The 14,672-nt window shown below is 34.6% G+C and overlaps 1 protein-coding gene across 1 annotated transcript in view; it reads left to right on the top strand.

Moving 5' to 3' along the window:
- Positions 1-14,672, top strand: part of Nsun5 (Nop2/Sun-like domain containing protein 5) — an 81,777-nt gene that overhangs the window by 37,568 nt on the left and 29,537 nt on the right. The window contains exon 4 of the mRNA XM_075354083.1: positions 6,792-6,907. Coding sequence (XP_075210198.1) covers positions 6,792-6,907 — 116 coding nt within the window. The remainder of the gene's footprint in view (positions 1-6,791; positions 6,908-14,672) is intronic.

The following is a 14,672-nucleotide window of genomic DNA, read 5'->3' on the forward strand; positions in this document are numbered from 1 at the left end:
ATGGTGTTTTTTGAATGTGACATACTCATCGTCTCAGGTGTCTTAATGCCTCAATGTACTGTTCGGAGTTCACAGTCGTCCCACGTTCCAGATACTCGGTCACATAAACACGTTTGGCATTCCAAAACACTGTCAAAAGGGGTTTCTTTGCCAAGGCTTGCTTGAGTTTTGAATTTTTTGGGTTTTGGTGATTCATAATGTCTGTATTCCATGCTTTGCCTTTTATCTTCTAGGTCGTAACGGTGTACCCAGCTCTCATCCCTGGTGACAATATTGAAAAGGAAGTCATTTCCTTCGGCACGATAGTGCTGTAAAAGTTGTTTGTAATATTTGACACGATGCTGCTTGTCTTTGTCCGTCAATTTGTGCGGTACCCATCCTGCAAAGATTTTATGGTAATCCAATTGCTTGATAATATAGCCTTCTCGTTCTTTAGATATGCCTAACTGAATAGTGATGCGTTGCTGGATGATTCGCCAGTCACTTTGAAGCAAATCGTCCACCTCCTTTCAATGTTTCTCATCAGTCATAGAAACTGGTCTCCCACTGTGAGATGCATCCTCAATTGTCATTTTACCAGCTTCACATTTGCAAAATTTCAACGTCCACCTATTTATTCACAGTAATCCTGTCAACAGTTTCATTACCATAATCCACTTTTAAATTATGAAAAATTTTAAATGTTATGCAAAATTTCAGTTTGATACGATTAATTGTTTCAGTGTGGGAGACCATTCCCTGAATTTTTGAAACCAGTTTTTATAAACACCTTGTGTGTGTGTGTGTGTGTGTGTGTGTATATATATATATATATATATATATATATATATATATATATATATATACTCGTATATACTCAAAGGTAGGTTGTTTTCTCCAACCAGTTTTCCAGTTACTGCCAAATCTGAGTGTGTGAGTATATGCAAATGCGGTTACTGCTACCGGCTTGCCAGGCCTAATGTAGCTGCAGATGTGATGCAATGTAAGTGTAAATGTACTGGTAAACATGTAGTCTGGAACAAACTCAGGTTGACCACTCCTGTGATTTGTGGTTGATTGAAAACCAATCATCAAAGAACACCAGTATCCACAGTGTAAAAGCAACTGCCTTTACAAGGGCTCGAATCTTAGAACTCTTGACTTGAAAATCAGCTGGCTTGAAAATCATCTGATTTTGCAATGACGAGTGTAACTACTGGACCAATGATCTCAACCTTTTTAGCTTCATGACCCCTAAAAAAATAAAAAAAAATTATAATGAATATTTCACGACCCCTCAACTCCAGCGAAATGTAGTTTCAAATCCTGCCTTAAGCTGAAATATTTTGCAAGATGGCAAGCCATGACAAAAGATGATTTTTGGTATTTACTCTCTAAGGATTTGGTTAGCCAAAATATCTAACCGGATGAAAATGAAAAACCTTACAATATCTCGCATTTTTTGTAATTTATTCACAAAGAGAAGGGTAATACATTGAAAGAATTAATATGATAAAATTTAAAAAAATACAGTCTGAAATAACTTGTCAGAAGAATTTTTTGACATAAAAAGATTAACTTTTGGTAAAAATTATTCTTTATAAGTTAAGGATCTTTTTAGCAACAAATCCATCTTCATTTCAAATGGATGAATACAAAATTAATGGATGAATCAAAACCAACATGTCTGCAGGAAATTTTGTTTTTCTTTTTCTTAATGAAATTTACTACAAAAACTCAAAGCTTGTGTGTAGGAATATGAAATGTATTTTTTGTACTGTATGAAAAATGCCATGCTTGATCGGGATTTGAACCTGATCTTTGTAATTTGGGACCTCTGGATGAAAGGCCTATGCTACCACTTGCACCATGGAGGCCAGCAGTTGATAATGTTGATGATCTTTTAGTGCAATGATTCTCAATCTATTTAGTCCCACGATCCCCAAAAAGTAAAAAGAAATTTATAATGAATATTTCATGACCCCCCCCCCTTAATGCCAGCCTAATGAAACCTAGTTAAAACTATTTAGCCATGTTGATTGCAACAGGTATGAACGTACATGTAATACTGTAATGTAATAATACATGTAATACTAAAATGAGCAGTTTACTGGTTCCAACTTTATGTGTACATGCTGCTTATAATTTGGTCTGCTTGCATAATATTTGCTGTGTTAGAGTGTCATGATCGAAGATGTATATGATATGTTTGAACACTTCTTGCTCTCAGCAGTATAAAAGAGGCGTAAGGGATTGCAGAACGTCAGTTTAGTTTTGAATGAAGTGTGTGTTTGCTGTCTTTATTTAAGTTTTTAAAAGCATACTTTCATTGAAAATAATAATAATTGAGGTTTTGGTTTTTTACTGTGTGCTTAAATGGTGTAACTGCCTTTTTTCAGATTAGATTCTTATGCAAAATAGGTAAATTTGTGAAAAAAAGAAGTGAGCCATCTACATCAAGTAAATGAATCGATTGGCAAAGAGGCATGATTTTACATTGACATTTATTTAAATTATGGGTTTATTTTATTGGATGGAAAGCCATAGTGTGTTGTTGCTTTCAAATCCTCTCTGATGAAAGCTTGAAGCAATCAAAATTAATTCAACACTTGAAAACTTAAATCCGGATCATAAAAGCAATCTTTGGAATTTTTTGAAAGAAAATTGCATACTTTAAGAAATCAACAAGCTTCTATTTGTAAATCAAGCCATACTGATAAAAATACATTTGAAGCATCTTATCTCATAGCATTAAAAGTAGCTAAGATCTCCAAACCCCATACAATTACAGAAAATCTCTTATTATCTGCTGCAATTGATATGGTCAGTGTTTCAATAGACGAAGAAGCAAAAAAGTTTTAAAAAAATTGCTTTCTAACGACAAGAGTATCAAGGGAATCAATGACATGGCTGCCAATGTTCACAACAGATAATTCAGCAAGTGAAGTTTTTACTATTCAGTTTGATGAATCGACAGATGTGACAAACATTTTTCACTTCTTATGTTTTGTGAAATATGAATGTGGTAGGGACAGATCAGTCAAAGAAAGTATGTTGTTTTGCAAAGCAATATGTGGTTACGCAACAGGACAATGTCTTTTTAATTTTTTATGAAGCTACTAAAAACTATAAAGTAGATTGGAAAAAATGAATTGCAGTATGTAGTGATGGTGCAAAGGTTATAACAGGAAAGAACGTATGTGTGAAAAAGACATCATCTTTTACCAAGAGCAGAATGGAAGCATTGCTGCCTTTACAACATGCTCTTGCCACAAAAAATATGCCAGAAAATCTCAGACAAATTCTTTGTAAAGCTGTAAAAATGGTTAATTTTATTAAAAGTTAACTATTACAGAATAGGCAGTTTGCTAAACTATGTAATGAAATGGGCGATAAGAAAAAATCTCTTCTTTTCCATACGGAAGTCAGGGGAAAGGTTTAAACCATAATTGGAATATCAAAATGAATTAATAATATTTTTCCATCATAAACAAATGCCATTCTCAATATTTTTACACAATAAACCTGAATATGAATTTACAAGGAAGTGATAAAAAAATTTTAATGATAGACAAAGTTCATGCTTTCATTAAGAAGCTTGATAACTGGATTATTTGCTTTCAAAGCAAAAATTTAGATATGCTTCCACTCACTTCCCCGATTATGTTAAGAAAAATTAGGGTGAAAAAGACACTATCACCGCAGTTTAGATAGCATGAATATGTGTTTCTGTAGGTTAAAAATTGTGGCAGAGTATTTCCTGGAAGATAAAAATGATTTTATCATTGGTTGTGATGAGATTCACAACCAGCTCATTGAAATAATTGCCAATAAAACATTACAACTACATTACGCATCTAAAGATTTAGATACGTTTTGGCTTGCTCATTGACGTGAGTGAGGAAATTCAGTATAGAAGCATTGAAAATATTAATCCCTTTTGCCCTTTACCTCTGTGAAAAGGGATTTTTTGTCTATGGTTGGGTTAAAAACTAGATATAGACGAATCATCTTTTATCACTTGAAAACGATTTGCTTTCATGTATTTCTAACATAGATCGACGTTTGGAGAAACTTTTAAATGAAAAAAAAACTGCAACCATCTCATTATTTTATTTTCTTTATGTGTTTTCTTTACATGAGGAAGCGATTGATAGATTATACAAACTGGTGTGTAATATTTATGAAAAAGGGGAATTTCCGTCAGACTTCAAAAAAAGTGTTATAGTCATGATACCAAAGAAAGCGGGGGCAGATAAATGTGAAGAATACAGAACAATTAGTTTAACTAGTCGTGCATCAAAAATCTTAACTAGAATTCTATACAGAAGAATTGAGAGAAGAGTGGAAGAAGTGTTAGGAGAAGACCAATTTGGTTTCAGGAAAAGTATAGGGACAAGGGAAGCAATTTTAGGCCTCAAATTAATAGTAGAAGGAAGATTAAAGAAAAACAAACCAACATACTTGGTGTTTATAGACCTAGAAAAGGCATTCGATAACGTAGACTGGAATAAAATGTCCAGCATTTAAAAAAAATTAGGGTTCAAATACAGAGATAGAAGAACAATTGCTAACATATACAGGAACCAAACAGCAACAGTAACAATTGAAGAACATAAGACAGAAGCCGTAATAAGAAAGGGAGTCCGATAAGGATGTTCCCTATCCCCGTTACTTTTATGTCCCCTATCGCCGTTACTTTTTAATCTTTACATGGAACTAGCAGTTAATGATGTTAAAGAACAATTTAGATTCGGAGTAACAGTACAAGGTGAAAAGATAAAGATGCTACGATTTGCTGATGATATAGTAATTCTAGCCGAGAGTAAAAAGGATTTAGAAGAAACAATGAACGGCATAGATGAAGTCCTACGCAAGAATTATCGCATGAAAATAAACAAGAACAAAACAATAGTAATGAAATGTAGTAGAAATAACAAAGATGGACCACTGAATGTGAAAATAGGAGGAGAAAAGATTATGGAGGTAGAAGAATTTTGTTATTTGGGAAGTAGAATTACTAAGGATGGACGAAGCAGGAGCGATATAAAATGCCGAATAGCACAAGCTAAACGAGCCTTCAGTAAGAAATATAATTTGTTTACATCAAAAATTAATTTAAATGTCAGGAAAAGATTTTTGAAAGTGTATGTTTGGAGTGTCGCTTTATATGGAAGTGAAACTTGGACGATCGGAGTATCTGAGAAGAAAAGATTAGATGCTTTTGAAATGCAGTGCTATAGGAGAATGTTAAAAATCAGATGGGTGGATAAAGTGACAAATGAATAGGTATTGCGGCAAATAGATGAAGAAAGAAGCGTTTGGAAAAATATAGTTAAAAGAAGAGACAGACTTATAGGCCACATAGTAAGGCATCCTGGAATAGTCGCTTTAATATTGGAAGGACAGGTAGAAGGAAAAATAAAATAAAATAATCTTACTACCACAGTTTGATGTAAATGTGCCATCACTAGTTGTTTAGGACATGGCTAATGAACATTTATGGAGCCCCTATGTAATATCTAGACATAATGCATTAAGATATTTTAAGAGACCTAGCTTTATCTCATGATCATTTCAGCTCCAGGCTAGACTTTTTGTACAACTGTTGAGTAGCAAACAGGATCCCTGGTTAGATCTTTAGGCAGCAATATCTGCGTCAATCCATCTGGATTGACGCAGATATTGCTGCCTAAAGATGGCAGTAAGTAGCCAAAATCTTAAGTGTCCCCACATTCTTACCTCAGACTCAATGAGTGTTAAGCTAAAATTTGCAGAACAACATTAGGGATAATGATGAGGAAAATGGTAGATAATGAGAAAGTGTTCATTTACCCTCAAAGAGACCATAAAATGAGAAAAATAACCAGCAGAATCCCAGTCTCCTTAAAGATGTGAACATCCATCTCCCCCTCAATCCCTTGGAAGATACTTGCCTTCATCAGTGTAGGAGCTGCACAATATTATTAATCGCTGATCTACTTAAATATATTCTGTAATGAATCGCTTTATTCCAAATATTAAACAACCATCTTAGCCAATGAGGCTTGACAGTAATTGTGCAGTAAATTGAAGTATACCGAGACCCAGAGCAGGATAGGGCTGGGAAGGGTAGCCCTTCTGGAGAGGAGCATTTTGGCATCCAGAAACGTAAGTCTGGTGCCCCTATGAGCCAGAAGGGACTTTGATGGGGGTCCCATATGGGGACTTGAGGCAGGTGTGGAAAATCTACACAATGACACAAGGGTGTGACCGAGGCAACATCTTCTAGATGATTACTGGTCACTCCCAGAGTGTTTAAAAAGGATTGTAAAAAAAAGTATAGAAATCCCAGTTTTAAATGATAAGTATCTCGGTTATTCAACTGGTTTTCTGTGAACCTCTAGATAGGAAACAATCTATGAAAAGTCCCACACTTAGAACCACACCCTTAAGCTCTCAACAAGAAGTGACTAACACAATGCTGGTTTTAGTAAGTTGGAATATCGCATAGAATTGTAAGTTATACCATGATAGCAGCTGACACAATTTCCAAGTTATCTATTAAAGAAAAAGAAGTGAAGGATACGTAAAGGGGAAGGAAGGAGGTACATAAACGGATGTCTTTAATCAAAAAAACTTTATAGCTTTGCCAAAGGTTGATTATTATTAGAAATCTAGTGTAGCTTTTATTATTTTATCTGTTTTTGCATAGAAAGTGTTCTCCTTTAATCTGTAATTTTTTTTGTTGTTGAATAGAAAATAATAGCTATAAATTATTTTATATATTTATTATTAGTTAAAGAAAATAGTATACTATGTTCATATTTTAGGGAAGTTGCCTCCTGACATGTTGTGTTCCTATAAAATGTGGTTCAGCTGTTCTCGATATGTGTGCAGCTCCAGGAATGAAAACATCCTTAATGGCTGCTTGTTTAAACAATAAAGGGTGAGTTTATATTATGTACATAAAATGTAAATTCTCTATCACTGTTCTTTTGTTTAGCTGTTTATTCACTTGCTCATAATCAGTCTGAAAATCACAAAAAAATTTTGGTGGTCATTGTTTTATTCAACAAGCTGCTTTGTTATATATTTTATTTATTTTTATATAAATAATATAGTGAATTAAAAATAAAGGTCTGTTGCTATTAGTATGTGCATTAGGTATAAGAATGTATTCTATATATTATGTAATACATAAATATTAATTTTCAGTATTAATTAAATAAATTCAGTTAAGTTGAGTATTTTGAATTTGTGGAGTCACATAAAAAATTTGAAAAATCCAAAAATTTGAATTAAGACTTGTTACAGCATAGTGAGTTTGTGTGTACTGGAATACAAAGAAACTATAGCAAGTATCAATACAAAGAAACTATAGCAAGTATCCACCGATGTATATAGAAATTTTTTTCCAGAAAAGAATTATACATAATTAATTAAATGCAATCATTAATAAGAATGTAGGGTTGGTCTTAGGAAAAATTTATTTTCATTATCATTAATAGAAAATCATATTACTATTCTACAGTTAAGGATATGTATAATATTCATTTTCTCTTTCTCTGTAAAGAAATTTTCATATTTCCCATTTCTTTCTTTAAAACTATTTAAGTATCTAGTAATAACTTTAAAATTACTTACATCTTGTTAGAAGTAATTTGTTCCCACTTTAGTCCTATTTAGATGTCTACTTAATTAAATACATCATTCACATATTTTTCCAAACTGTTTTAACTTGCTGATTAATCAAAGATTTTACCAATTTATAATTTTCTTTCATTTCCCATTTATTTACACAGCTCATATTTTAAGATTTCTTTTATGTTTATGAAGCACATAAATAGCTTTATTGACAGAAGTGGAGAATTTAGAAATTTACTACAATTTTTTTCAGTTTTAGTCTCTTTTATTTCCATTTTCCATAGATTAGGTATCTGTATCTTTCCCTATATTCAAGCTTTTGAGTTTTTATTTAGATAACTGCAATCATTAAAGTTAAGAATTGTTATGGAGATTGAAACTAAAAATTTAGCTATAAAAAAAATAAAACTGAATGAATTAAAATTATACAACACTAGAAATATTTTTTATAATTACAAATAATGCTCAAATTTATGGCCAACAATGCATAGGTAAGAGGGGATTTACCAGGTAGGAAAATTAGTTTAAATTTTACATGAAGATGACAAAAGGAAGGCATTATGACTTCATTTAAGATAGTGTATGTTGATGGTATTGAGTGAGTAGATTGATAAACTGTTTGTTAGGTGACTTTTACATGTACAGATGTGTGAAAAACTAATGAGCAACAATGTGAAGTAAGAGATAAGAAGAATGGAATAACATCTGCAATTTGTATGAAATACTAATAACAAGTACTTCTGTCATGAAATATTTTTTTTATTATTTACCATATTAATCTAAGAGGATGAATTTTCAGGGTAATAAAATTTAAAGATATCAAAAAGTTTGAATTATCTAATATGATATTTGCTAAAAAAAATACATGGAATTTTTAAGTCCAGTTATTACAATTTTTTTTTTGTTTTGTTGATACATTTGTACATAGAAGCTTTTGAAATGTGGTGCTATAGGAGAATGTTAAAAATCAGATGGGTGGATAAAGTGACAAATGAGGAGGTATTGCGGCAAATAGATGAAGAAAGAAGCATTTGGAAAAATATAGTTAAAAGAAGAGACAGACTTATAGGCCACATACTAAGGCATCCTGGAATAGTCGCTTTAATTTTGGAAGGACAGGTAGAAGGGAAAAATTGTGTAGGCAGGCCACGTTTGGAATATGTAAAACAAATTGTTAGGGATGTAGGATGTAGAGGGTATACTGAAATGAAACGACTAGCACTAGATAGGGAATCTTGGAGAGCTGCATCAAACCAGTCAAATGACTGAAGACAAAAAAAAAAAAAAATTTGTACATATATTTACATTGGTTGTTGGCCATTTATATTGATCGCTTATTGTTAGCTTTCAAAAAGGCTACACATGTTTTCATATGGTTGGCGATTTTTAACTTGTGGAAAAATGGATCAAAAAATTTTAATTAAATTTTGCTTTAAGAATAGAATAAAGTGCAGAAAAGCATTGGAAATGTTGAATGCTGATTTTGGCAATTCTTCTTTGAATAAAACAAGCATTTACAAATGGTGCAAACGTTTCCAAGAGGGTCATGAAGATGTTGAAGATGACGAGCACCCTGGACATATACATTCGGTCCTTAAGTTTTGGAGGCATACGCTTGTCGTAAAGAACAGCCGAAATCTGCTGCCACTCCAACCATGCCACGGTGATATTCGATGATTCACATCTTGCTCACAGCCGCCTCTTTGATTCAATATAGAACCAAAATACTTAAAACTTGTACACTTCGGCATAACTCGACCATTGATCATAATGTCAGGCGATGGTGCTTGTGCGTCGCTGAATGGCAAGTACATATATTCCGTTTTGGATTCACTGATCTTCAAACCGTGGCTTTCAAGTGCACATTTTCAGCGACTGAAAACATCCTGTAGCACCGCAACACTTTCACTCGCGAGACCAACATCGTCAGCAAAAAGTACGCTCAGCAGCAATTCATCCATGATGTGCGATGTCAGATAATTAATAACAATTTTAAAGAGCAGTGGGCTCAGCACGCTGCCTTGGTGTACCCCCATGTTCACATGAAAAGCCGTTGATGTTCCTTCCATGCATCTCACCTTTGTGGTCGCATCATGATACATGTCCACAATAATTTCAACATATCGTTCTGGAACACGTGACTTCTCAATGCCGTCCATATCAAATCTCGCGGTACTCGATCGAAAGCTTTCTCGAGGTCTATGAATATCATATGCAAATTCCTAGCAGTGTCTCTAAACTTTTCCACCAGTATACGCATAGCTTGAATTGCATCCACTGTTGATCTGCCAGGCACGAAACCACATTGATTAACGTGAATTTTTGACAGTACAATTTTAATCAGGCTGTTGTTAATGACTTTCCCAAAGCTTCATAGTGTGCAACAGTAGTTTTATACCTCTGTAATTGCCGCATTTTCTGGAGTCTCCTTTGTTTTTGAAGAACGGCAAGAGGAAGCTCTGACAAAAAGCCGCAGGCATCGAACTTACGTTTTTAATTTTGTTGAACAAAATACAAAGAAAGAGGATGCCGATCGCTCCAACAGACTTCCACAGCTCTATGGGCACTTCGTCCGGTCCCACTGCTATATCTCTTTTCATTTCTTTCAGTGCAGCTTCGACATCCAATTCGGTTATGTCTTCCACTTCTTCGCCTAAGACGGGTTCACAGGATGGGTATTCGGTTCGTGGGAACTCCTCGTTCAACAAATTATGCGTTATGTCGTGGTCATCAGTAAGCAGCCTGCCATTTGCATCCTCAATAAACTTAGGTGAAGTTATTGCTTTTGCATTGTTTCGACGCCACTTTAAAGATCATCCCACCACCGTCCGGAGATTCGAGATCTTCATATAACTTTTGACATGCAGCAGCTTTGGCTTTAGCTATTTCTTTTGGCTGTTTTCATTTCAACTTTTTGTTGTTGGAGCCGCTCTTTTTCTATTGTTAGTAGTGGATCACATTTCAACCACGCCTTGAATGCTGATTTCTTGGCTACCACTGCCTTCTTAACAGAGTCACCTTTCCAAAACCAGGCTTCTCTTCCGTTTCTCAATCGACCTTTCGACACTCCAAGCAGTTTTTTAGCTTTCAACAAACAGACATCTTGGAAAGCCTGCCACATCTCGTCAGCATCCAGTTCAGCCTCTGCCTCAACATCATGAATCCAGTCTTGCAATTCTGTCAGAAGCTACACGCCCTGTTCAGTACCCAGTCTCTGCCATCGAATCTTTTCCACTTTAACCAACCTGCTTTTAGTTTGAGAGGCAACTGGAAGGCGCATTTCAGTCAGTAACAAACGATGTTGATCCACAACGTCCTCTGCCAAGATGATCTTACAATCCCTCACAAGCTTTCTCATGTCAGCAGTGCACAGATGGTAATTGATCTGGGTCGTATGGCCCCCTGCTGCTGTAAGTGATCAGGTGATGGGGCTGTTTTCTGAAGAACGTGTTCAGTATCGCTAACTCATGAGCCTTGGCAAGTCGAAGTATCTCATTTCCCTGCTCATTTCTGTAGCCATATCCGTAACCACCATGCCACCTTTTATCGCCTTGATTTTGTGTGCCAACATGTCTGTTGAGATCTGCACCCACAAACACCTTCTCGTTCTTGGGCAGTTTCTTTAGCAAGTTCTCCAGATCAAGCCAAAAAGCCTCTTTCTCTGCTGCTGGACATCCTGTTTGAGGTGCATAGGCACTGATGATGTTCCAAATTTCCCTGTCGATCACCAACTTAATGCTCATCAGGCCGTCACTGACTTTTCCAATATCGACGATGTTGTTTTGTAGCTCTTGACAGAGTATGATGCCGACTCCATTTCGATGATTCTCGAGCCCGTGATGTGTTCGTATCCAAAAAATGGGTCTTGTTTGCTTGGTTACGCCACTTTGTTTCTTGGACACACAGAACATCCAATCTCCGTCTCTTCATCACATCCTCCAGTTGGTAGCTCTTTCCATTCATGCTACCCACGTTCCATGAGCCAATGCGCAAAATCCTGGGTCCAATTGAATGCTTCATTTTGCTCGCCCCCGAAACATCTCGAGCTCTGATCCGTCCACGAGTGGACGTCCTGGGATCACGAACCCAAAGGCTAGTGCCCGGCGGGGTAGTGTTATTTATTTCAACCATCACTTCCATAAAGCATGAATCCATTCTTTTGAACCTGTCTGGATTTAAAAGGTTTTGTTTGTTTGACGTCTTCGTTTCCTATAATCAAATTCGACCTTTCTTTTCTTTCCACCGGTGGTCTCTAGTCGTGGTAACCCAAGGCTTCATGACACTGTTGGGATCAGTGCTTAAGGTGTTGATGATGTCGCAGCCTTAACTTATGGTGTTCACTTTGTAGCTGCATTTGATTCAAAAAAGGTCATTTGACATGACCCCCACCCTTCTCTGTCAGCCAGTCGTGGTAACCCAAGGCTTCATGACACTGTTGGGATCAGTGCTTAAGGTGTTAATGATGTCGCAGCCTTAACTTATTAATGAAAATTAATGAAGAAAGATATCTTATTATTAATAAAATAATAAGATATATTTTATCTGATATTATCTGAGATGTTATTCTACCTTTATAATCAAAGATGCATTTTTCAAAAGGCTAGGGAAACCAATGAAATCATTTCACGTATAGATCATAAATCATAATTGTAGTAAAAGAATTTGATAGGAAATGACGATTTTTTTGGCACTATATAAAGAAAAAAGAGAACAATCTACTGTAACCAGTTTTTGTGAAGCAATAATCTTTAATATGAGAAGACCTATTTTTCTGATTTTTTTTCAATTACTACCCATTTTTATTTAAAGAATGAAAATATGTTACATCTTTGTGTATACAGGAGGACCCTGATAATTCATCACCTTTGACCGAGGGGCTACTGAATTAACGAAAATGATGAATTACTGAATAGCGTAACAAAATTCGGGTTACATAAAAATTAACGCTGTATTGGCTTAACCGTTATTACTGCACCTCCTGTTACTAAACGTGTCATAAAAAGACTGCAAATTGATAAAATTTAATTACAGTATTCTACTGAAATTTAGTATTTTATTATTCAGCAACATGTAATGTACTTACATAATTAAACCTGTTCACTAACACAATTTTTTTAATATAAATTACTTACATATTGTACTTCACTTAAACATAAAAATCACTACATAAACAACACTGTAATATGTAAGTCAAATACTAACACACAGTAACTACAAAACATTGTAGGCCTATGTTTTGTTATCAAAGCACTTCTATCTATAAAAAGTACTGTATTTAAATTTATGTTTACATATTTACACGTCATTTTACTTTCTAAAGAAATCTGTAACTTTTTTTTGCATTTTAACTTTCCTTTTTTTTCTAATGTGAATTGACGAATTTGTTACATAGCAATTAACTTTGCCAACTGTGCTTCTTTTTGATCGGAATACCATTCAATGCATCTCATCAGTATCTCCACGACTTCTTTGAAGCTAATTTTAATCACTGGCTTATCATTGAATTATTCATCTTCGACATCTTTCTTTAAATTTTGTTTATTTTTAATATGATTAACAATTTCTTCATCATTTAATATTTCATAGCTTAAATCTGTCATCTCATTTTACCCATTCTTCTATCCTCATTTTTAACATCATTTAAACCAGGAATGCTATTACTGATTTCTTTCAGTTTCAAATTTTTATCTGCATTTTCTATTTCTGAAAGCTGATCAGGCCACAGTTTATTCCACCTCAACTTCAACATCTTTTCCAGGATGTCTTGCCAAGCATCAGCAATATTATATATTGCATCCTTTATGGTGTACTGTTTCCAAAAATCTTCTGCCTGTAATTCATTTTCACAAAAAATTAAATTTTGCATTAATGATTTGTTATAACATCGCTTCACATTTACTATGACCCTTTGGTCCTTAGGCTGAAATAAGCAGCTTGTGTTTGCTGGAAGAAATACAGTGATTATATTCCCATGTAATTTTTCCAGTTTGTCGACCGGATGGCAACGAGCATTATCCATCACAAGTAATGCCTTTTCTGTTAAATTATTCTCTTTAAGATGTCGCTGGACTTCAGGCACAACAGCCATAAAACCACTGGCTAAAAATTTCTTGCATCAAGCACTTAGTTGCAAAAAATATTTCACTGGCATAAGTCACGATTTATTTGTTTAAAAACTCTCAGTTTTTTTGACTTGCCAGTAACAGCTAGCAGAAGTCGATGACAACCACTTGCGTTAGAACATACGAGAATAGAGATACGTTCTTTCCTTACTTTGTATCCAGCCACAGAGCTCTCGGAAGAAGATGATAAGGTTTTCTTAGGAAGTGTATTTCAGGACAATTCCGTTTCATCGCAGTTATATACCTACACGCAACTCAAATTAAAACTTTTAATTTTGAAACTAAATTTATCACAATAGTCAGATACAACCTGACTATCAGCATTTAATTTTTCGCCCTCAATTGCAAGCTGACGAATTCCATGCTTTGCTTTAAATCTATTTAGCCAACCCTGGCTGGCTTTAAAATCTGATTGCCATTTAATCGTTCATCCATTTGAAGAGCTGCCTCAATAATTAATGAGAACTTAAAGGTAGGCCTTGACTTTAACGTTGTGCGAACCAAATGTACACTGCCTCGTCAAGTTCAGCATTTTCTGCTGTTTTTATTATTTTTCTGGTTGTTACATCACCGTCAGTAACTTAATAAATTCTACTATTTTATTAGCATTTTTTAAAATATCGTTTACTGACGTATTAGGGACTCGAAACTCCTATGATAGTTTAACGGTACTTTCACCCTTACATAGGAGTTGAAGAATCTCAAACTTTTTTGTCAGTTCTAAACTTTTATAATTTCCATGTTTGCTAGAGATTTTTGCATCGTTAGTTCAGTATACAGTAATAGGTACAGCTCTGATACAAACAACTGACTCACATGACGCAAAGTTCACTACTATAATGAATTTCAGAAAGAGAAAGGAAATAACATGGTACAGTAGTTTTGATAAAGTACTATACATGTAAGAAATATGTAAACACTGATTAGATAATAGTGCCCAAACGA

Source organism: Lycorma delicatula, chromosome 1 (genome assembly GCF_047948215.1).
Source record: "Lycorma delicatula isolate Av1 chromosome 1, ASM4794821v1, whole genome shotgun sequence".
Lineage (NCBI taxonomy): Eukaryota > Metazoa > Arthropoda > Insecta > Hemiptera > Fulgoridae > Lycorma > Lycorma delicatula.